This window comes from Cadophora gregata (assembly GCF_030347475.1).
Source record: "Cadophora gregata isolate MNR1 chromosome Unknown scaffold_5, whole genome shotgun sequence".
NCBI classification, from domain to species: Eukaryota; Fungi; Ascomycota; class Leotiomycetes; order Helotiales; family Ploettnerulaceae; genus Cadophora; species Cadophora gregata.
In genome coordinates, this window is record NW_026695928.1 from 2,717,279 (window position 1) to 2,740,548 (window position 23,270).

At 49.0% G+C, this 23,270-nt stretch overlaps 8 protein-coding genes across 9 annotated transcripts; 6 read left to right on the plus strand and 2 right to left on the minus strand.

The window, feature by feature from the left end:
• Window positions 1-196: 196 nt before the first annotated feature.
• On the plus strand, window positions 197-3,394 carry HBS1 (Hsp70 suppressor, GTPase facilitates ribosomal subunit dissociation; the record flags this gene model as incomplete). Of its 2 annotated transcripts, none has more annotated exons than XM_058505291.1 (4): window positions 197-1,168; window positions 1,228-1,839; window positions 1,909-2,088; window positions 2,133-3,394. In XM_058505291.1, exons 1-4 carry the CDS (start codon window positions 1,153-1,155, stop codon window positions 3,392-3,394), a joined length of 2,070 nt encoding a protein of 689 aa, XP_058359848.1. In that variant the 5' UTR covers window positions 197-1,152. The 2 variants fall into 2 exon arrangements, with proteins under 2 accessions (XP_058359848.1, XP_058359847.1); XM_058505290.1 differs by having other exon boundaries at window positions 197-1,054.
• A 1,310-nt stretch (window positions 3,395-4,704) lies between these two features.
• On the plus strand, window positions 4,705-7,173 carry KAR2_4 (ATPase with role in protein import into the ER; the record flags this gene model as incomplete). Its single annotated transcript, XM_058505292.1, has 5 exons — window positions 4,705-4,846; window positions 5,083-5,278; window positions 5,394-6,608; window positions 6,656-6,929; window positions 6,985-7,173. 5 exons carry the CDS (start codon window positions 4,705-4,707, stop codon window positions 7,171-7,173), a joined length of 2,016 nt encoding a protein of 671 aa, XP_058359849.1.
• A 3,004-nt stretch (window positions 7,174-10,177) lies between these two features.
• ONS95_011665 (uncharacterized protein) lies at window positions 10,178-10,771 on the minus strand (the record flags this gene model as incomplete). Its single annotated transcript, XM_058505293.1, has 1 exon — window positions 10,178-10,771. One exon carries the CDS (start codon window positions 10,769-10,771, stop codon window positions 10,178-10,180), a length of 594 nt encoding a protein of 197 aa, XP_058359850.1.
• Window positions 10,772-13,696: 2,925 nt separating this feature from the next.
• On the plus strand, window positions 13,697-13,928 carry ONS95_011666 (uncharacterized protein; the record flags this gene model as incomplete). Its single annotated transcript, XM_058505294.1, has 2 exons — window positions 13,697-13,835; window positions 13,912-13,928. The coding sequence occupies 2 exons, from the start codon at window positions 13,697-13,699 to the stop codon at window positions 13,926-13,928; spliced, it is 156 nt and encodes a 51-aa protein (XP_058359851.1).
• Window positions 13,929-14,209: 281 nt separating this feature from the next.
• On the plus strand, window positions 14,210-14,743 carry ONS95_011667 (uncharacterized protein; the record flags this gene model as incomplete). Its single annotated transcript, XM_058505295.1, has 1 exon — window positions 14,210-14,743. The coding sequence occupies one exon, from the start codon at window positions 14,210-14,212 to the stop codon at window positions 14,741-14,743; it is 534 nt and encodes a 177-aa protein (XP_058359852.1).
• Window positions 14,744-17,082: 2,339 nt separating this feature from the next.
• On the plus strand, window positions 17,083-17,247 carry ONS95_011668 (uncharacterized protein; the record flags this gene model as incomplete). The annotated part of the gene is made up of 1 exon (XM_058505296.1): window positions 17,083-17,247. One exon carries the CDS (start codon window positions 17,083-17,085, stop codon window positions 17,245-17,247), a length of 165 nt encoding a protein of 54 aa, XP_058359853.1.
• A 270-nt stretch (window positions 17,248-17,517) lies between these two features.
• Window positions 17,518-18,944, plus strand: ONS95_011669 (uncharacterized protein). Its single transcript, XM_058505297.1, has one exon. It carries the CDS (start codon window positions 17,690-17,692, stop codon window positions 18,335-18,337), a length of 648 nt encoding a protein of 215 aa, XP_058359854.1. The 5' UTR covers window positions 17,518-17,689; the 3' UTR covers window positions 18,338-18,944.
• A 1,081-nt stretch (window positions 18,945-20,025) lies between these two features.
• On the minus strand, window positions 20,026-22,800 carry ONS95_011670 (uncharacterized protein; the record flags this gene model as incomplete). The annotated part of the gene is made up of 7 exons (XM_058505298.1): window positions 20,026-20,257; window positions 20,321-20,506; window positions 20,565-21,050; window positions 21,120-21,455; window positions 21,508-22,093; window positions 22,153-22,719; window positions 22,776-22,800. 7 exons carry the CDS (start codon window positions 22,798-22,800, stop codon window positions 20,026-20,028), a joined length of 2,418 nt encoding a protein of 805 aa, XP_058359855.1.
• Between the last annotated feature and the right edge of the window lie 470 nt (window positions 22,801-23,270).

Sequence of the window (23,270 nt, forward strand, 5' to 3'; positions counted from 1 at the left end):
CGTTTGATGGACACGAAATTGTAAATTTCTCGATTTGACACTCGGTGGATCTGACATGGGGGATTTGAAGCGAGGTTGTACTAGGACCAGGTGTATATTTGATGACTCGATTTCCTACAGAACTTGCTGTCAAGCAAGATCAAATAAAGTAGATACGAATGGAGATTGAGTGATTTGGTGGTGCATCGTGGCCAAACCTGTTTTAAGAATTGATGTGAATGAAGTGATAAAATGCACAGCAGTGGCTTGGATGTTATGGGAACTGTAAAGTTCCCGATTGGCGAGCTTTCACTATAGATCCCATCCTATCCAGGATCTGTGGGTGTCTCCAATGACGGCACCAGGCGAGAGAAGCTCTGCAACCCCACCAAATAAAATGGCCGTTGGTTAAGCAACACCATCCTGTCAACCCCGCCAACACACCCCTCTTTCGACCAAACTTCTCTCGTACAACCTACCGCCTCTGTTCCACTTTGATTTTCCCTTTCACTTCTTGCTCAAGAACGAGACCTACGTGTAGTACGAAAGGAAGCACCCCAGAATCACAGGCAAGATGTCGCGCCACAAGTTGGTTAAGAATATGGATCTGGACGATGAGATGGATGATTATGATGGTGGGGAGGAATACGCCGATGATGGAGCGGAGGGTATGTTTGCTCTTGTACTTCATGAGAGAGAAGAAGGCGGTTCATGGGAGTTATACTGACTCTTTGTGTTATTGCAGAGCTCAGTGAGGAAGATCAAGGTCCGTACTGAATATACCCCTCCTCAACCCCGCCACACGAGCTCGAAATTCCAGACGAGAGCAAGAACTTGCATATATGTGGAGGAGGAATGAAATATAGAAGAACATAAAGCTGATACCCATCCTCAGAAAGCATGCGCGTCGGCACAATAGCAGTGCGCGCCGAGCTCCCTGCCACCGCGTCACATATCACAGATAAACAGATACAGGAAGCGCTGTGGCACTATTACTACGATATCGAGAAGTCGGTTGGATACTTGGTGAGCACGTATGTTGCGAAGAAGGAAAAGAAGGAGAAGAAAGTTAAAGGTGGGTTTATTTCTTATATTGGTGGAGAGACACACAGTAAGGCGGGGATTTACAGGGGGGGTGGTGGCCTCGGGCTTGTGAATAGGGATTAGGAGGGTATGGTGGATTGTGGAGGTGGGTTTACTTTTCGTTGATGTTGGGAGTTGTTAACTGGACTGACTGAGACCTAACAGATTGCTCGACGCCTTTTTCAAATGCGGATTTCTTCAAGGATATGCCGTGGTTGAATGCTCCTCAGGATCGACAAGCTGTCTTCATTCCTCCTCTATATCCCAGAGGTGGACTACCTGGAGGTTCCTCAGATGGAGCGCCTAAGATGTCGAAATTGCAGGCTTTGGCAGCGGCGAGGAAAAAGAAAGCCCAGGAGCAGAAGTCAAGTGAAAGCTCGGGAGTTGAGAAACCTTTGGCGGATCTCACGTTGAATTTGAGCTCTGGGAAAGAGAAGGCTCCGACATCTCCAACCAAGTCTACAGCAAGAGGATTTCCCATTCGGAAACGAAAAGACTCGAATCCGCATGAGAAAGCGGTAAAGCCAACAGTTGTAGAGCGAGAGCCAGAGCCAATGCCAGATGTTGCCATGGAAGATGCAGCTCTTGACCAAGCCGAGCCCTCCGCCTTCGCCAACACCATGTTCAGCAGCAACAGTCCCACAACCACCACACCGCGCCCATATTCTAGCAACCTCTTTTCTCTACCATATACTAGCAACTCAGCCGTACCCACAACCGCTGACCCCTTCGCAGGACCTAGTCCAGATGACGTCGTCATCGCAGCACAGTCGAAAGGTTCGACGACCTCTGCCGCTCGACCTTCCCTCAAGTAAAAAAGTGAACAGTAACACTAATCTCTAGCAGCGAAAGGAGGCAGCAAAGGGCCACCGAAAACGAGTAACGAGAAGAAGGCGGATCAGATTGCGAATGGTGTGGAGGCTGTCAAGTTGGATGATACCCCGAGGGCGAGAAGTAAGAATCTAGATGTGTTGAGTGAGTTTGAGAAGGCAGAGAAGAAGAATGCGGCGAATTTTGTGGTTATTGGTAGGTTCATGCTTGGGTTTGCTGGGTTTATACTGATTGTGTAGGTCATGTCGATGCAGGAAAGAGTACTTTAATGGGACGGTTATTGTATGATCTCAAGGTCGTCGATCAGAGAACGATGGATCGTTACAAAAAAGAGGCGGAGAAGATGGGAAAGTCTTCGTTTGCTCTTGCTTGGGTACTTGATCAAGGCACGGAGGAACGAAGTCGAGGTGTCACAATTGACATCGCAACCAACAAGTTCGAAACCGACAAAACATCATTTACAATACTAGATGCGCCAGGTCATCGCGATTTCATCCCCAACATGATCGCCGGAGCAGCACAAGCTGATTTCGCTGTCCTCGTCGTTGACGCCAGCACTGGCTCCTTCGAATCAGGGCTCAAAGGCCAAACGAAAGAACACGCCCTCCTAGTCAGAAGTATGGGCGTTCAACGCATAATAATCGCTATTAACAAGCTTGACACCGTCTCTTGGTCTCAAGATCGCTTTCTGGAAATCCAAAACCAAGTCTCCGCCTTCCTAACAGCCGCTGGCTTTCAACCGAAAAACGTATCCTTCATCCCGTGTTCCGGTCTTCTCGGCGACAACATCGCCAAAAAGTCTACAGAGAAGGACCTTCTGTCATGGTACGACGGACCTACTCTCGTCGAAGAGCTCGAAAATTCGGAACCTATCACCAGAGCACTCACTAAGCCTCTACGCTTGACAATTGGCGATATCTTCCGCGGCGGCGTACAGAACCCCCTTTCAATAAGCGGCCGCATCGAAGCCGGCAGCTTACAAACAGGCGACGCACTTCTAGCTCAACCATCCTCCCAAAAATGTTTCATCAAAGCCCTCGAGCTCGACAACGAGACCGTAGACTGGGCTGTCGCAGGCCAGAACGTTACGGTCCACCTCTCAGGTATCGAAGAGCAGTATCTCAAAGTAGGGGATGTGCTGTGTTCGCCGAGCTCGCCTATCCAGAATATCAAGGAGTTTACGGCGAAGGTTCTGGCGTTTGAGTTTCTGACCCCCGGCAGTGTGGATGTGCATCGTGGGAGGATGCATGCTCCTGGACGAGTGGACAAGATTCTCGGGGTGTTGGATAAGGTTGGAGGGACGGCTGGTGGTGGTGGTGGTGGTGAGGGCGGAAAGGGAGATGGAGGAGGGAAGAAGAAGAAGGTTAGAATTGTGAAGCCGGGACAGGTTGCGAGGGTGAGGGTTATCTTTGAGGGTGGTGTTCAAGTACCGCTTGAGGCGGGGGCGAGAGTTGTGTTGAGGAGTGGGGGAGAGACTGTTGCTGCGGGGTTGTTGGAGTGAAGTGAGGATGTAATGAGGAGGGGTGAGGGGTGAGGAGGAGAATGTGAGGTTTGAGCTTATGGGTAGAGAGGGTGTGAATAACAGATTTGCATTTGCACGGGTTGAGTTGAGTTGAGAGATACCAATTGACAGATATATAGAAAGCATACAGAGCATAGACACGAATCGAAATGAAAGAAAAGCATGAACTTCCGAAACTTTATTCCTCTTTGCTTATTGGGTGTTTATAGATTCTGAGTAAATTATTCACTTCAAGCTTTCAGAAACCTGAGTCCATGACGGTATAGGTAGCCATGCTTTGGCGGAGCTATTGTTTCAAACTGTTGTTGTACAGTAAATAGCAGAATGATATACCACGATTTAAAGTATGCATAAATGAGAGATTCATGGTGTTTCCGAGATATGAGATGACAGGGTAGATGGGATGAAATAGAGTATACTTATTTTGGGTAACCCTAAGTATTTTTTGGAAGTGTCTCAGCCGTCTTGTTCAGATCCCCACCTTGCCTGGGCACTCACTGGACTCGCCACACACATGCGGGCTCTTGGCACTTTCGCATGCTGTACCTGCGCAGGGGAATGATGTCCTTTCCCGATGTTGCCACATGTCTTTTCAGCCTCGAGGCTCAAAACCTACCTACATACCTTAAGTCAGTGCCTGAGCTGGTCCCCCACCACAAGAGCCATACAGAGAAAGTCAAGGTGGTGAAAGGACAGTTCCAACCTAACATGGCATGTGAACTAGGGTTACAGGTTAAAGAACATGTATAGATACAGTGGCACATTCCATCACTTAAAGTAATACAATTCGATAAAGTGAACAATCCCTTAAATAAATGTGTCCTTCTCTCCCTTCCGCATAATCAATTCACCGTATGCGGTTTGCAGACCCTTGTCTCTCCAGCCGATCAGCGGTATTTGCTGGTGTGTCCTCAAGCTAAAGATCCTAAGCGAACCAATCACATCGCCCGCAGTTTTGGTAATGTGTCCAAAAGTCCCAGCTATCTGGCTTGATAAAGAACGTCCCTCTAATAAACTGTGCTCGTCCTCCCCCATTCTCTTCTCTTTTCCCCAAGACAAGAACAACTTTCCTCCTCTTCCTTCACGACATTCCACGAAGACGACAACAACATCTTCCTTACCTACAATACAATTGTAGAGGAAGACAAGACTTGCAGACGACAACTGCACTACCTGCTTTGGCCAGCAAGAGGCTGTCATTCATTTGATCGGCTTAGTTTCAATCCATTGACCTCCCTTTCTTTGAGAACCTCCTACTGGGGACGATAGTACGAATACACACATACACAATGGCGAGAAGCACACGCAGCTCGTTCTGGCTGGGCCTCTCGGCGCTCTTCTATTTGGGGCTCCTGTTTGCGCCGTTGGCGTTGGTGGGAAAGGTTAATGCCGAGGGCGAGCAGGATCCTTTACAAGAGAGCTATGGCACTGGTAAGTCTCTTTCTTGTCTCTCTTGAACTTCCTCGGGTGTCCCGAAGACTGCTGGAGCTTCAAATCCACCTGCGATTGGAATTCGAGTCTGGACCCGGTCGCAGGTGGCAATTGGACAGCTGTCCTCAATTCGAGTGGGGGGTTCCAATCCCAGATCCATTGAGCACCACATCTCTCTTCAACTTCATTCTGGCAGCAACGCAAGTGGAAGACATTGACTGATAATGTCCCTACAGTTATCGGTATCGATTTGGGCACCACCTACTCCTGTGTGGGTGTGATGCAAAAGGGAAAGGTCGAGATCCTCGTCAACGACCAGGGACACAGAATTACACCTTCATACGTGGCATTTACAGATGATGAGCGATTGGTCGGAGACGCAGCAAAGAACCAGGCTGCCGCAAACCCAAAGAGAACAGTCTTCGATGTTAAGTGAGTTTTTCTCCAGTGGATATGTGGTTCAAAATCGCAATGTGGCCTAGAGGCGCATCGCATTTCCAACCCTCTCCTCAAAGCCCTATTCTTTGTGCAATACTAACAGACATAGGCGTATGATCGGTCGCAAGTTTTCAGACAAGGATGTTCAAGGTGACATGAAGCATTTCCCATTCGATGTTGTCCAAAAGGATGGCAAGCCACACGTTAAGGTCGATGTTCAAGGTTCCCCCAAGACCTTCACCCCAGAAGAGATCTCGGCCATGATTCTTGGAAAGATGAAGGAAGTCGCCGAATCATACCTCGGACACAAGGTTACCCACGCCGTTGTTACCGTCCCCGCCTACTTCAACGACAACCAGAGACAAGCCACCAAGGATGCCGGTGTCATTGCCGGTTTGAACGTCCTCCGTATCGTCAACGAACCCACCGCCGCAGCTATCGCTTACGGCCTTGACAAGACTGAGGGAGAGCGACAAATCATTGTCTACGATCTCGGTGGAGGAACCTTCGATGTTTCCCTCCTCTCTATCGACCGTGGTGTTTTCGAGGTTCTTTCGACCGCTGGTGACACCCACTTGGGAGGAGAAGATTTCGATCAGAGAGTCATCAACTACTTCGCCAAGAAGTACAACAAGGATAACAACGTTGATATCACCAAGGACCTCAAGACCATGGGTAAGCTGAAGCGTGAGGCTGAGAAGGCCAAGCGTACTCTTTCTTCCCAGAAGACTACCCGCATCGAAATCGAGGCTTTCCACAACGGCAACGACTTCTCTGAGACTCTTACCCGCGCCAAGTTCGAGGAATTGAACATTGATCTCTTCCGCAAGACTCTCAAGCCAGTCGAGCAGGTTCTCAAGGACGCCAAGGTCAAGAAGAACGAGGTTGACGATATCGTATTGGTCGGTGGATCCACCCGTATCCCCAAGGTCGTTGAGCTCATCGAGGAGTACTTTGGAGGCAAGAAGGCCAGCAAGGGTATCAACCCTGACGAGGCTGTTGCTTTCGGTGCCGCCGTTCAAGGTGGTGTTCTGTCTGGTGAGGAGGGTACCGATGAGATCGTTCTTATGGACGTCAACCCATTGACTCTCGGTATCGAGACCACTGGAGGTGTCATGACCAAGCTCATTCCCCGTAACACCGTCATCCCAACCCGCAAGTCTCAGATCTTCTCTACCGCCGCCGATAACCAGCCAGTAGTCTTGATCCAGGTTTTCGAGGGAGAGCGAACTATGACCAAGGATAACAACCAACTCGGAAAGTTCGAGCTTACTGGTATCCCAGCCGCTCCTCGTGGTGTTCCCCAAATTGAAGTCAGCTTCGAGTAAGTTCTTTTCAACCAATGTTCTGAATATCACTAACAACATACAGGCTTGACGCCAACGGAATCCTCAAGGTCTCCGCTTCCGATAAGGGAACGGGCAAGTCTGAGTCCATCACTATCACCAACGACAAGGGACGTCTCACTCAAGAGGAGATTGACCGCATGGTTCAAGAGGCCGAGAAGTACGCCGATGAGGACAAGGCTACCAAGGAGCGCATCGAGGCCCGTAACGGACTTGAGAACTACGCTTTCAGCTTGAAGAACCAGGCCAATGATGAGGAGGGTCTCGGTGGCAAGATTGATGAGGATGACAAGGAAACTGTAAGCACTTTCCCCACCACATCCCAAATATGAGTCCCTACTAACACATCCCCAGCTTCTGGAAGCCGTCAAGGAAACCACCGACTGGCTAGAGGAGAACGGCGCCACCGCCAACGCCGAGGACTTCGAGGAGCAAAAGGAGAAACTGTCAAACATTGCCTACCCCATCACCAGCAAGTTGTATGCTGGAGCCGGTGGCCCAGAGGGCGGCGATGATGAGCCAAGTTCCCACGATGAGTTGTAGTTTTGGTTGTGTAGATTAGGAAAAAGGAAAGGAAAGTTAGATAGATCTTTTTTTTCTCTGCTTCGAGGTTGCGGCGCGGCTGCTGCTACTTGGTTGACTGCGTGCGTTGCGTGGCGCGTGTACTTTACCTGGGTGGCGCGCGTTCGTAAATGCATGTTGCGGTACAAAATACAAGACACATGCAATGCAATGCAATATTAAAAGTTAGTAGTTAAGAAGTTTTGATGTTGGGATATTTCTTTGTGACTTGATTAGTTGTACCGCGCACCGATCTAGGTAAGTGAGGTTAGTGACCTGCCTGACTTTATCTACTTGTTTATGTTTGGATCCAACTAGGAGAGAGAGTAGGTGGTCAAGCAAAGTTTGATTTGGGATGGGGTGGAGAAGGAGGTGATTGATGGTTGTTTTGTCTCTTTTTTTCTTCTCCTTCTTTCTTGTTATCTTTTTTGCTTGTGGTTGTGGTTGTACAATTAAGTGCTTGCCGCTATCCCACACGTTGTTTGTTGTATATTTTTTTTCGTGTGCGAAGGTCACTCTCCTTTTCTGTGAGGGGGGATATATCCGTCTCCGTACCGTATCTGTATCTCGCACCAAACACCAAACACCTCGAGTAAATCCTGAACTCCCACACAACCAGGTACGGGTGCAAGTCCTAGAGAGTTAGAGTTAGAAGTCAGGAGAGCTTACTCCACTCGACATAAGATTACATGTAACAGAACAAGAAAGTTTTATTTATTCATTCATTCATTCATTTGACAGTTCTGATGCTGATTCTGCCGCTCGTCGCTCGCTTAAGAAGGGGGGTCAGAGGTGGTGGGTGAGGAGGTGAGCTAGTAGGATAGGATAGGATATGGCCTGATTGGAGGAGATTTGAGATTTCTCAATTTCTTTTCTCTCCCTCTCCTTCTCTCTTTCTTCTTCGAGGAGTGCTGGTTTGAGGTAGGTGCGAAGTGGGGAATGGGAATGGGGATGGGAATGGGATTGGGGATGGGGATATAAGATAATTGGAGTGGAGCGCTTCTTTTGGAGCGGAGTGCTTGTATTGGAAGTGAGAGGGGGAGGGGACGGAGACGGGGACGAGGGGTGGACTTGTTAGTGAATGTTCTGTGGTATGTGGAGAGGGATGGTACGGGTGAGGTGAGGTAGGTGACTTTGCTTCGAAGCTTGGCTCTGGATGGGGAAGGGGGTACGGGTATAAATACCTCACTACTCTCCCAGCTCTTGAAGCTCATCATAGTTTTCTAGCAACACTTGAGCCTATCTTTCATGGAGCTTGGATTTGTGGTCCTGCTTGCATAGCTTGTGAGGAAGTCGGGTATCTGAGATGCTATCTTGGTGTCGTAGGGAACTTGTGGTTTGGCATTGCTATATTGACTTTTTTTTGATGACGGGGTTAAATTCACTTCAAACGTCAAGTGAATTTTGTCTTTTCTGCGTATCCTCTGACATATGAGAGCCAGAGGATAATTAGCTGGATAGTCTGTTCTTCCCGTAAAAATGAATCATCTCAAGAAGACCAGGAGAGTGCCTTCGTTTATCACAAAGTACAGTTCCTAATCAAATGATAAGCATTGCGTTCACTCTATTTAAGTGGACTTTCTCTCAAACGAAGGTTAGTTACGTACACTCTGCCGATCGTCTTTGGTTTCAAGACCTCAAGTCTAAGTTTGCAGTAGAATCTGGAAGGCAAAAGACGAATTCGAGGAAGACAAGAAATGATGGTTCATGATGCTTAAACTGTATTTGTAGATACGCTTTTCAAAGTTTCAAGAATAGTTTTTTTTTGTAAAGGGAGGTAATGTTGTCAAGTGCGGTTTTGCTGTCGTTGTTTGAGAGGTGCTGGTTGTTGTCATCTCGCTAGATTCGCTTCAGGTGGTCAGCCTGACCAGAAGTGAGGACTAAGATTTGGAAGAATATTTGAGAAGCCAACAGGCAATTTTACAGATTTGGGTGAGTATTTTGAGAATAATTAGGGCAGTATCCGTTTTCATCGTGCGGCGACGCCGTTTCCTACTCATCATGGAGGCTCTCGACTTGGTCTTGTGGCCTCTCTGCTCGCATAGTGATGATCAGAGGGAGGTATTTATACTTTTATTCCAACTTTCCGCTTTAGTTGCTTGCTTAGCGGATGGGATTGTGAGACGCGGTTTTATTCACCTTCTCTCCTCACCTTTTTTCGCTTTCGCCACTTCCACATTAAGTGTTGAAATATTTCTTCTCTTCACCTCTCGCTCCCTACCAGAGCATGAATAAATAACACACCCGCACCCATGCGAATCTTTTCTAGCTTCTCCTCGCTAATATCACAACATCCCCTCACCCTCCACACAGAACCTAGCACTGCAATTTCTATACCTATTAGGGTGAATTAGCACTAAGATTCAGATGTGTGTACATTTCACAAAAGCTACATATTCGGGAAGTCTTGATAAGGGAGCTTTGTGACTTTAGAAAATGCTGTACATCCTTGTAACGATACGCTGAAGACTGAGGTAGAGCTTACAATAACCCAAGTCATCAGGGGAAAAGACGACGGTATTCGTACCAAGGTGAATGAGTAGGCTCTTCTAAGTGTTATTTCAGTCCTGACTCCTGATAGCAAACAGGTTCTCCATCTTCGGAAGCAGCAAAAGGTACGTGATACAGATACAAGTTTCTGACGTTCTAGGGGTTCCGGTACTTCTTTTCGTTTTCTTGTAGGCTTTCTAACTCAAATAACATGATTCTATTTGTTGCTCATCCTTGATCTGCACTGATGATTCTATTACATGCTTTACCTGATTGAAGAATTCCCAGTCTTATTGCTCCCCTGTTTGACAAGCGCTTTCGACAAAATTGTATCATTCAAGATGTTCGAATGTCGAAGTTCATCACACGATATAACGAACAATCTTCATGATATCATGGCTCATCTGCTTCCTCGAAATACATGTTCCGCGATCAAAATCTAGTCTTTGTCTATCAACAGGTCCTTCCGTACGAGTATAATCAAGAACAAACCCTCTCAAAATTTCCCTTTAAGAACCACACCATGGGCTGGATCGACCCCTGTCGTTGAAACAAGATCGCCATGAAGATTCCAACCCGCTCCTCTCTGCCTCTGGAAGAACCTTTCCGGATCATGCTTCTTACTCACCGATTTCAAGAACGCCTTTGCTCCAGCTCCATAGCTAGTATAAACATCTTGGTACGGGTTGGCATAATTCAGGTAGATGTAGCTATGATACAGCCCCAGCCGCTCAGCCTCCTCCTTCGTCCTATCAGCCGTAGCTCGCAGCGCCTCCCATATGTGAGGGCTCTGCTCGCGATCCATCCAGTACGTCTCACACAGGTACAAGAGGAACGGTCCCTTCCCAGCGAGACCGAGCGCGTTGCCGCCCCTCCGACTCATAGCATCGATGATATTCTGCATCACGAAGTTGATGTCTGCTAGGGCGGCGCGATCTATGCCTTCGATGTGGAGGAGAGGTTGGATCTCGTCGCGCCAGGTTTCCATGAAGATCTTGATGAGTCGCTTGTCGACTTGTGTGCAGAATGTCCAGTAGCCGTTGGAAGATCCGGGGAAGTAGTGGCTGGCGATGCTATCGGTCCGCTCCATCTGGCTGGTGGGACCTGCGCCAATGGAGAGTGCTGGGATGTCGAGGAATTTCCGTAGGGGCTAGTGCGGAGGCGGTTCTGAGGCATCGAGGTGCTCGATGTCTGCGTGCCAGACCCATTGACCCTCGTAGTTGATCAGCCCGAGAATGACAGAGGCGTCTACATTGTTGACGTTGTCCTCTCCATAGGCTAGGAAGGCATCGATCAGTGCGTCGCCGTGTTGCCAATCGTAGTTGATACCACCACCCCACATACCATGGTAGGAATGGACGCTCAGCGCCAGCTCTGTGACGATTCCGAAATTGGCACCACCACCTCTAAGGGCTTTGAAAAGCTCGGGATAGCTGGCTTCATTCGCGCGGACGATCGTTCCATTAGCGAGCACGACCTCGAAAGATTCCATGTTGTCTAATGCCCATCCATGGCGGTTTGAGAAGAAAGATATACCGCCTGAGCTGTGATTAGCAAAACATATTGAATCACTTTGAAAGGACCTCATCTCATACCAGAAATCACAAACCCTCCCACGCCAACCGTCGAGGCTCTCCACCCAACGACCGTCAACCCCTGTGAATCCAAGTTCGGAAAGACATCTCCCCAACTATTCCCCGGCCCAACGTTACAAAGCGTCCTATCGTCCGAAAGCTGTACTTTGTCCAGCCGCTTCAGATCGATCAGCACCCCTTGAGAAATCGACGACTCCCCTTCACACCGTCCATGGCCTCCGCTCTTGATCGCAAATGGACACCCTGTTTTCCGTAGGATGCGCACGATCTTGGATACCTCTATGGCGCTGGTGGGTTGACAGATGCAGTAGGGAGTGCATTGAGCTTGGTCTTGAGCCCAGAAGGACTTTCTTGCTTCTTAGTATTGTGGCGTGCCGCGCAGGAGGGTGCGCTGAGGCGAGGCGGCGAGAAGAAGATCCATCTTGCGTGAGGAGACAATTATTAGCTGTGTGTGATTCTATATCTATCCGTACGATAATTATAAGCATAAACGTACAGTGTTTCTGCCTTCAGGGGAACCGATCCCATTGCTCTGATGATGATGATGAATCTGATAATGATGCTGCTGCTGCAAATGCAGGCTGGTCGCCGCCATATTGTTGAATGTTTCTTGATTGCAATAATATCCTGATCACAAACTTAACTTGGTTCGATGAGCTGCAGCTCGCAAGATTGCTAGATAGACCAATGTCAACGTATAGTCCAGTGAAATGGTAGGACTAGGTCCAGTACCCCCCTGTCCTAACCACAAACTTTACAGCGGCTCAATTTATTAATTAGACTTGAAACGGAAGGATTTCGAGATGTTTTAAAAAGGGAACATGGGATAACGTGATGTGACTTTGGTATATTTACCTACAGAGTAAGGGTGGGTGAGGAGAACTACCTACCTTAGGTACCTTTGATATCGTAAAAGCAGCTGCTACTCAGAGCTAGTGATGATTTAACGTTGGGACAGGGATGTGGCTGGAATGGGGTCCTAGGGTCCTGGGGTCCCGAGGGTGGAGGACGGGGAACGGGAGGGCGCCTAGATTGCAGGGGTAGCGCCTCAACTCCATGATGCTAGTAAATTACAGTAACTTCGTAAGTTGCCCGCCGCCCACCCCCTTTGCTATGCCAACAAAACCTAATTACCGTGGTGCGAAATACAAAGCTGCAGGTGGGCGATTCACGAATACCAAAAGCCTCGAGAAGTCTTGGTGTCAGCGACTCAGCATTCTCGAAGACTAGCATCCATCTCTTGGGCCTAGAATCTCCGCAGTGGTGGCAGGGGCCTAGATGTCAACTTGGCCGCGGTTTTGCGGGGCCGCATGCGTAGGTACCTACACAGCATGCATGGCGCTTAGATGCAGTACGTTTACTTACTACAGTACCTAAGTAGAATACACTGACAGCTCGTGGCCGTAGCGCAGTAGTGTCACTACTCAGGAAGGTGGACGTTCTGTAACCTCCACCATTGCCTGGGCGGCAAGATAGATAGACAGGGATAGGAGGGCATCCCTGCGCTGCTCTTAAGGTACTGTACCTACCCTCGCACACCTGTCCCCTTGACTGCCAGAAACCCACTTTTACAGGGCCGAGAGGGCACAGAACTACAGTAAATCGAGGCGCTAAGATTCTGGAGATGGCCTGTACTACAGGGCTAGTCTACTGACTTGCCGGCCGCCCTGTACAAAAGTGTGTCTTCCGCATGGCAGTTAGGAGGATAGTAAGGTACACCCCGTCTGTTTCCATCGGGCTACCTTATGTGCGGCGAAGTGCCGTGAATCTTCCGCTGCAATTAACTTAGCTATTTGATTTAAGCACCACATGCCCCGATAATATCGTGTTTCGACCATATCCCAAACAGACTTCTTGTCAATAACCACGGGGCAGTGAGTGGTTTTGTCCTCTCTCACGGCCTGACAACACAACCACAAAACAGAATACATTTTCGAAATTTCGAAGATCTGTCGCTCATTTTGTGTTCTATGTTCCCGAAAAGATGAAGGAAATTGGAATTGATACAGCGGGAGGCTTGGTGCAGCTGGGAAATTTCTACAGACATCGACGACTCCCACAAGCAAGGCTGTAAGGGTTCTTCCATGTTACTTATTCTCGACGCCAGTCTTGCAGAACAGACTGACACAAGTACTTAGCGCGATGCCGTCGCTGCACTCTATCCTACTCAAGTTCTGACAGCGGCGTTCCCTGCCTTCGCCGAAGCTCAGGGCTCGTTCTGGAATACCAGACAACAAGAGAAAACTCCAGCGTGTTTTTTCCAGCCTGAAACTCCTGCACAGGTACAAGCCGCTATCGTGGAAGTAGCACGGGCGCGATGCCCATTTGCAATCGAAGGCGGTGGGCATTCTTCGAACTCGAACGGTTCCAGTAAAAGAAATGGATTCCAGTTTGATCTGGGTAAGATTGATCACATCACGATGGCAGAGGATCTTCAGTCTGTGGCGGTTGGTCCTGGGGTGCGCTGGGGGCCTTTATTTGTGGAGCTGGAGAAACATGGGAGGACTGCTGTGGGTGGACGGGACTTTGGGGTTGGTGTACCTGGGTTTATCTTTGGTGGTACGTTGGACTACTCTTCTTCTTATCTTCCCTCAAAAAGCAGCGCAGTATTGACCATTTTTTTCTTTCCATGCAGGAGGTAACTCTTACTAGGCTAATCAGCACGGCTGGGGTATTGACAATTTGCTATCTGTCGATATAGTATTGGCAAGCGGCGAGCTCATCACTGCTGACCGTGTCTCACATCCCGATCTCTTCAAGGCTTTACGGGGCGGTGCTCACAATTTCGGTATTGTCACGAACCTTGTTCTAAATATATTTCCATACACAGGAATGTGGGGGGTTATAACGCGGTGCATTCAGACCACTTCGACGCCTTGTTCGAGGCTTACGACCAGTACACGCGCGAACTAGTTGACGACGGCAAAGTGCACATGATAGTCGACTTCTTTCGCAGGGACGGCATTTTGTCCGCTGTTCAGTTCATGGGGTACCCAGAGCCACAAGCAGACCCGCCAATATACGACAGGATCCGACAGTTGCCCAGCATAGGCAACACCCTCCGTCTTGCAGACTACAGCAATTTAGCGCTGGAAATGGCAGAGATGACGAATACTCGCAACAGGCGGAACGCGTACTGGACGCTTACCATGGAGTACGATATCCTTCTCTTGAGATCCGCTCTCGATCTCTGGGTGCAGACCACCGAGCCGCACTCCTCCAGATTCCAAACCGCGTTCGACGTCAATCACATCACCCCCGCGATGCGGAACAGAGCTTCGCGTGAGGAAGGGCTGGGAGATCTATATGGGCTGGAAGGGCCCGACATACCGCTGACACTCATACTTCTCACCGGGACGTGGGACAAGGAGAGTGACGACGAGGAAGTCACGGGGATTCTGAGAGGGTTGGGAAATAGTATTGAGGATCTTGCGAGGCAGTGCGGGAAAGGCTGTGGGTTCAAGTAAATGAATTATGCGAATCAGGAGCAGGATGTGATTGCTTCTTTTGGGGAGAGTACCAGGGAGTTCTTCCGAGATGTTGCCGCGAAGTACGATCCGGAGCAGATCTTTCAGAAGTTGCAGCCGGTGCGTGGAAGCTGGATAGGGTAAAGTAGATTGTATATACTTCAATGTAACTTCGCCTTTGGGGGGCGACAAGAACAAGTTTCTCCGAATTGCGGGTAGAACTCGTATGTCCACTCAGCTTGTTGCTGTTGTGGACGTTCACGTCCGAAAGAAAAGGCCCGGAAGGCTCACGTGACAAGATAGTCCCCGATCCTTGTAAATCACGATGTGCGCTCTGAAGTACGCAAAGACGCATAGCAAGACCAGAGCGACGCTGGTGTTTGAACATCAGATATCCCTAGATCTTAGCATTAACTACCCAAAGAAAATATTCATATCAAGATCCTTGTTTACTTTCGCCAGTCCATCCAAACCATAAACATCATCCGCACTATTCCAGATCCACTGCAGCATCTCTATAGCCTTTCCTACGAGCGGAGTACCACGAGGACAGAGTTTCAGGATGTTTTTCTGCTGCTCCACTGTCGCCGCAGTTTGGATCGTCTATGTGCGTCCAGATGTCCTTGAAGGCTTCGGGGTCGATGACGCAGAAGATCACGATCTGGCTTGCGGCGATGCAGTCCCTTGGTGAGGTGGCTACTTTTGCGCCTTGGGAGAGGAGCTGCGAGGTGCGGTTGGGGGGTCCGGTTCCAGAGGGTGGGTTGGATCCCGTTCTGGAGGAGGCAGCGGGCGAGGGATGTGCCCATTACGCCGAGTCCGAGGAGGGAGATTGATATTTGCTCCGACTCTGACTCTGACTTGGACATTGTGTTGGGAGCTGGAAGGGCGATATACTGGCCGAAATCGTATTATGATATCGAGATGTTATGTCGAAGAGGGTTTGAGTACGGTGCTCGCTGCTTTTAAAACTGCCGTGAACCCCAATCATATAACGCGATATGAGTGCTTCTCGGTCGGAAGTTCTACATCCTGTTGGAACTGGTTAATGAATCGGAGAACACTGTGAGAGTCTGTATGTTTTGTTGCCAAACTAGCGTTCTCTCTGGATTGCAGCGCGGACAGAGAACCGCAAGCCCGGCTAAGATATTACTTACAAGGGGTAAATAAACAAAGGAATGCTAAGGTGGTAATGAGTGGGGCTCTCGCTGCCCCTGTCTCCGATCCCCTGGATGAGGAACGATAACCCATCTACCTATCAATTAAATAGATACTTGTTTATTGAGATGATTCTGGATTGGGAATTAATGGTGTGATTTGAGGTGCGCGAATTGGAGTTGAGTCAGTCAAGTCAAGTCATCAAGGAGCGCATGAGAATGACAACCTTACCTACATACTATGTATGCCCAGCACAGTACAGCACGAAGGTCAGTAGCGTGCTGCACAGCGCCTAGATTACATACCTGGGCAGTTCACGGCACGCACGCACTCACTCCACAGACGCCAGATGTGCAGTAGCAGATCCGGGTTCCAAGGCCAACCGCACAGTGCAGGAGAAGCGTCCTTGTCAAGGCCAGTGGAGAGTAGAGTAGAGCACCTACCTAAATCTACCTTAGGTAAGCTGAAGCAACTTCAGCCGGCGCTTAGATTACTCATGGAATAGGACCAGCGCTTAGATTGATGATAGAACAGCACAAGAGTCGTGTATACGGATCGTTGACCACCTACCCCGCATTATTCAGGGGACCTTGGACAAGAGACAGGGGACAGGGGACATATCCAGACAAGTGACAAGGGACGGGAAACCAAGAAACCGGGAACACCATCAACTTGTTAGCCACGACGATAGGTACCTAATGCAATGCCCACGAGACTGCTAGCACCCGGACCACATTATGGCACTGTCATGCCTGTATTCTCTTTTGCTCTGTAAATTACCCACCTACGCACGGAATAGTGGCGCTGCTGGTGGCAAACTCCCTTGCTGTCGCCGCACGCGGGGTCTTGGGTCTAGACGTCTCTAGTGTGCTATGAGCATTCCTGCCGTATCTACCAAGTCTCGATCGGCCCTCCGCTGCATTCAATCTAAGCGCCGTATTATCAGTCCCAGGCCCAGTCCCAGTCCCACTCCCGTTGATAAGTTATCAGCCCCGTCTGGGGAAACTGGGGAGCGCCAAGTCGCGGTCAGGTATCACGGGTTGCTCGATGCATGCTTGTATATCAAAGTGTTAAAGCATCTGTTCAGCAACTTCATATCAGGACAGCTCTCACCTCACCAACCTATCTCTCACCAGACTTCTCTCTCCTGATCGTCAACTATCATACTGCCAAATTATCACACGATGGACCATCATTCCAAGATGGACTCCAAGTATGTTTCTGGGACGGAGAGTACCTCCGACAACAACAAGAACGGCGATCACCACTTGACCAACATCGAGTCGGTCGCCAATGGACAGCTCGTACCTAAGGTGCATTTCAATCTGTTTGCAGCGATCGGCGTCTAGTACTCCTTGACCTCCGCGCCCATTGCCATCGGATTCTATCTATCCCTCGTGATCGGACTGGGTGGTTCGCCAGCTTACTTCTGGGGCTTCATCTTGAGAGGCGTCTTTCAACTCTTCGTCTGTCTGGCTGTATGTGAAATAGCATCTGCCATGCCACATTCCTCAGGTTCGTTGATTCTTTGCGTTCTGTTCTGTTCTGTGTTACAGTAGGCTGATGATGCATACCAACGCAGGCCCTGCGCACTGGATAAAGCCCTTGCCACCCCTCGCTATGCGGGGATCATTGGATATTGTACAGGCTGGTTGACCACTGCCGGATGGTTCTTCATCTGTACTTCCGCCATCCTGTATCCTGCACAGATCATCATGGCTTCGATCGAAGCTACCCACCCCAATCGGCACCGTCTTCCTGATCCTTAATCTCCCGCGCATCTTCAAAGTGATGCCTCCTTTACTGATGGGAGTCGTTATCCTCATCAATGTAACCGCCCTGTTCCTGTTCGTCAGCCTTCTGGTACGTGCTTCTCCGAAGCAGGATCCGCACTCCGTCTTTATCGAGTTTGTCAACGCGTCTGGCTTGCCGGACGAAGCCACCTTTTTCATTGCGCTGCTACCGGCCTTTTCCTGCCTGGGTGGCTTCGACAACGCAACTCACTTGACGGACGAACTAGAAAACCCCACCAAGCAAGTCCCCCAAGTAATCCTCGGATCATTCCTCATGAGCTTCTTCACCACTATCCCGATGATCCTGGTCTACGAGTTCTGCAATGTCGACCCGGAGAGTTTACTTGCACCAATCGGCGAACAGCCGTATCTCCAGCTCCTGCTGAATGCATACCGCTCGGAAGCCTTGGCGATTGTCGGAACGGTCCTCATCATCGTCTGTATCGGTGTCGCAGGCTGCTCCTGCCTCATCAGCGCCTCGCGCCTCGCGCCTCGCGCCTCTACTGGTCTTTTAGCCGCGAGAAGGCTCTACCTCTACACGGCATCATGTCAAAGCTCTCATCCAAGGACAGTCTCCCCGTACACGCCCTGCTGTGGATCAGCTTCCTCTCGCTCTGCTTGGGAGCTATCAGCATTGGCTCGTTGACAGCTATGAACGCTCTCCTGGGCGCGGCAATTGTCTGTATCCTTTCTTCGCTCATTACTACTTTCGCTTTGGCACTGTACCAGGGGAGGAAGACTTTTAATCCTGATAGGTGGTTCAAGTTGGGTGGGTGGTGGGGAGACGCCATTTTCGGCGTGGCGCTGCTGTGGTCGCTTTTTATGGGTGTCATGCTTACGTTCCCGCTCTACCTGCCTGTTACGGCTATCTATATGAATTGGACTTCTGTTGTGTTTGCGGGTATTATAGTCATATCTGCTATCTACTGGGTTTTGGTCTTTAGGCATGAATCTTTGAACCATGACCATAGCGAACATGGAGCAGAAGATATGGTGCGACATGAATGAGGCGTAGGGAAGGATGTGTCTGTCGTTTATATGTATTCCATGGTGTTGTTAGTGGTATGCCATCTAGGTAATTGAGTCAGGTAGGCGCCGGTGTCTTACGACCTGAGATGGGGTTATCTGTTGACATACCTTTGGGCCTTGCAGGAGGAGGAGGAGGAGATGTTCCCACTCTTTTGTATGATTGAATCTAATCAACCTGAATCCAGTTATCGCGATTCTGTTTGTAAAATTGTAATCAGAACCACCTTATTGATATCAGTTTCCTATTCCTGTTCAGCAAGTTTTGAATCATGGATTGTTGGGTGTTGCTGTCAATCCTATCCTATCCCCTCAACTGCCGTATCAAACACACCTGTAGCGAGACCCTGTAATTAAGGTAAGCGAAGAACGCTGAAATTCGTAGTCGTCCAGGCAGCATTAGCGCCTCGCTTCAGCGCCGTGCCCTGGAAAAGTGTGTTTTCGGCAGTTGAGGGGATAGCCGAACCCTAGGCCTAGGGAAACAGAGATTTCCCTGAATGATCTTTTTCAGTAGATTCCCTTGATTTCTAAAGGAAGGGTATTCAATGGCTCGAGCTAAGATCTAGATCTAGATCCTGTTTGTGAGGTGAGCAAGAGGAAATAGAAGTATGTGGTCACATCTACGATCTCGGGCGTACTTCACTCCTTCCTCACTTTATCTACGTACTGTAATCTTACATCTAGTATTCTATCCTTTCAACTGCTGTACTCAACACACTTTTCATAAGGAGTGCATAGCCTATAGCAAGACCCTGTAATTAAGCGAACAACACTGAAACTTGAATACTGCGTTCCATTGTTATCCAGGCAGTCTTAGCGCCTCGCTTCAGCGCTGTACCATGGAAAAGCGTGTTTTCGGTACCTAGTCGAGGGGATATCGTACACATGGAACTCGATGCTGTGTTCAATATGAGAAAACTTGGGCCGTCCGATATATGTGTGAAAACTTTCCGGTTTATTCTCATTCTGGGTATGCTATGGGATACTTGAGAGTCTTTGTTGTGTTTGGGTAAGAGAAGGACAAGAAATTCACGCTGTCCTCTTCTCTTGGGATCTATCCTCCTCCGCGTGTACGATCTCATTATCGTATCAGCAAGACGATACTTGTGGCAATGGTACTTTGTGGAGATTTTATCTCGTATCAGCTTCTGGCATAGTTAACCGAAAGCCGCTGAGGCGCCACGCTCAATAGTTTTCACGGTTTGATAATGAAAGTTCTGGCAAGGACATGAGGTCATGGAATGTGCAACGCGTGCTTCATTAGTCGTATGGTTTTTCTCGCCTTGACCACATATGACATGTGTATCATCAGCGCTCAACAATTCTAATCAATAGATCAAACGCATCCCAATTATCTCCGACCGCTTCCAAGGTGATGTTTCCTGCCAGCCTCAAAGCCTCTTGCCGAGTCTTTGTGGCGGTAGCTTCATTTTCGGGGAGTCTGCTTTGTGCACGAGACAAAGCCCACAGGTGACGTGCACGGTATCCGCGAGGCGTCACTTGTATGCCGTCAATAGCTATGGCTTTTTCGAAGAATACGCTGAGGAGATCAGCAGAGATTCCAAATATCAGACCGTGTTGTGATTTGTGATTGTCGACTTACATGCTCTCTGGTATTCTTCCTTGATCTAATCTCACACGTCCTCCGAAGTAGTTGTACATGCCCCCAAGCTGTAGATTACGTCCATTCCCGAAGTTTTCAATTGCTTTGTTGGCGAGGACTAGATGTTCCTCTGCAAGTGTGAGATTTTTGGAGCGTAGTCCCAGCGATATGAATGCAAAGTGAATGCTGTTAGGCGTTAGCATCAGCTCTCTCTGTCTTCTGTTTCTGGCTGAGATATTCATACATTGCCTGCCAATATAGGCTTTGCAAATCGCGCGATTGTTGGAGAATGAGCGTGAGCCTCTCCTCAGCATCCTGGTACTGTTCACTACAGTAAGAATTTCGAGCCATGTTGGCGTTCAACAGCAGGCCCTTCGCAACACCATATCGTTTTGGGTCATTATTGAAGGTGTCCAGTGCCTGGCCGATGTAATTGGCGCCGCGAACATAGTGTCCTGCGCTACCAAGTGCGATACCATAGTCGCTGCTGTATTGAACAACGCGTTCATTATCCGTCGAGAGGTGTTCGAGGGCAATGTTTAGAGCCTCAAGAGCTTTCCGGGTTCCGTTCTGGAATTCCCCATTCCAAAGATCTTGGTCGCTGCCCCTGGCAAGGATGTAGGCATGGATAAGCGGCGCGTCTGTTTTGAACTCCCATTTGTCCCATGCGGTGTATGCCACGTCCAGCACAAAATCTCTGCTGCCTGCGCTATCGTTTGTAGCAAGGTACCTATCATGTATACATCAGTGATGTTCCTTTTCCTCGTCCCCCGGACACATCTATGCGGCTTTCACTGACCATAAAGTGTCACAGATGAGGTTCAGAAGGTTCAGAGATGGCTTCAGAACTTCTTGTTCCTTCTGAGAGTCACAATACCTCCCTAAAGCTGCAAGGACCTGGGATAGGTACCGCTCAGCTTGCTTCCAATGTCGCTCGTCCACTAGACTTTCCCCTCGGTCAGGAAATTTGTCTAGAAGCAGGAGAATCGTCGCATCAAACGCTTCTTGGCGATTATCCGCCGCCATGTGGAAGAGAAACTCGGATTGTACAAGTCTGTGGACTGAGATTTCATTGGTGTCGGGAAGGATTCTGATCAAAGCTAGTTCTGCTAAAAGCTCAAAGATTTCGCCCCTGCTGTCACAAAATGTTAATTAACTTGAGCATATGTAGACACCAGTGCACTTACAGATACTCATCTTCGCAGAACTTGAGCGCTGGATGTGTTCGACTTGTCTCAGAGCCCTCGAATAGCTCTTGTGGGATCGAGTCTGGCATCAAGAATGACACGATGCTTAGACAATGTTGGGCATCAGTATCACCTCTGAGACTGTTGAATGACAACTCCCACACCGTGTCTACAGCAAGTTCGTAGCCAGGATACTTCCATCCGCTACTGCGTTCACGGTGCATCTTCTTCGGGTGCTTGTCGTACATGATGAGGAATTCCTCGAGTGAGATACCCTTGGCATGAATAAGAGCAGACATCTGGCTGATCGCGAGAGCATGTCCAGACAATTTTTCGGAAATCCTTTGTGCGTTGACAAAGTCGGGACTTGGCTCCAAGATGTTACTTCCTGGAAGGTTGTCAATCAAAAACCGTGCACCGGTGTCGCGAGGGAATTCGTGCACTTCGATGCTTTTGCCGATGGGTTGAGCTATGAGGCTGAGGTTTCTTGTTGTGATCACGATTGAGCCGTGATTCGATACTGGCCAGTATGACTCGAACACTAGAGGACTTTCAACGTTGTCGTAGATGAGCAGCCACTTTGAGTCTGATTATATCACGGCGGGTCAGCGAATCAGTCACGCATGTAAAGGGATTGTACCAAACCAGGTAAGGGAGCAGAGAGGACTGTGCAGGTACCTGTTGTCTTTAGCCATTCCATGACGAGCACGGCATTTTGATTGTGCGAAGTTGGATCCGCATTTGGTAGCTTCAGTGTCTTTGTTGCAATGCTGCTCAGCGCTTGTATTATTGCAATCTGACTCTCGGCCGGTACCCAAAGCACGACATCCAGCTCAGGTTGTTTCTTCCATGCGTATTCCAAGGCAATCTGGCTTTTCCCAACACCACCAAGTCCATAAAGTGCCAGCGAAGACATGCCGGAAAGTGCCTCGTGAGAACTGAAGTACTCACTCATCTGTTGTAGAGTCTCATGGCGGCCGAAGAATCGCAAGTTTCGAGCCACGAGGATATTGTGACATGGTAAACTTGCTGGGGAAGTCTGTCCCTCCAAGGATAACGTACTGACGTACTTCGAAATGTCGACCATTTTCGATTGCCTGCCAATGATCGGGGTCATATCTTGAACGTTAGGAATAATGCCGTCACCGTTTTTCCCCTGTAGTTGAAGGTATTGTCGAGCTTGTTGGGTCATCGATTCTAATGTGACTGTATCTTTGTCTGCTTGTTAATCATTGGTCGATGGACAGTGAATACGAGGGGAAATTCACCTAAAGTCTCGGTGCGGAGAATCATGATGGCGTTGAACCACAACGTGAATATCTCTCGATTGATCTCGAAGACTGGAGCCTTAAGCTTGCTTGTGTCCGAGACGGTGGAGAGTATATCATTCACCGTTGCGAATTTGCAGCTTATTTCTCTCCATATTCGGTGAGTACGATCGGCTGTGTGCTGAGATTCTAAAGATAATTAAGAATATTAGAAGCTGAGATCTTCCAGAGAAGGACGAGACATTGCTCACCCTGACAACAAGGAACAGAAGACCCCACATCATGGACATATCCACGGAGTGCGCCATCATCAAGACAAACGAGCCGGCAAAAGTATCATACTGCTCTATTGCTTGGAACAACATCAATATGATTTCTTTGGAATTCTTGTCAGGAAACTCAACGAGGAGCTGTCGAAGAGCCTCCCGGAAGTCATCGGCAGATTTCACGGTCAGCGTTCTTGCCTGATCCTTCTTCTCAAGCTTTAACTTGCAT

Bases quoted from the DNA above. Each gene is read 5' to 3' on its own strand.
- ONS95_011669 (XM_058505297.1), top strand. From the start codon at position 17,690: ATGCCTCCTTTACTGATGGGAGTCGTTATCCTCATCAATGTAACCGCC.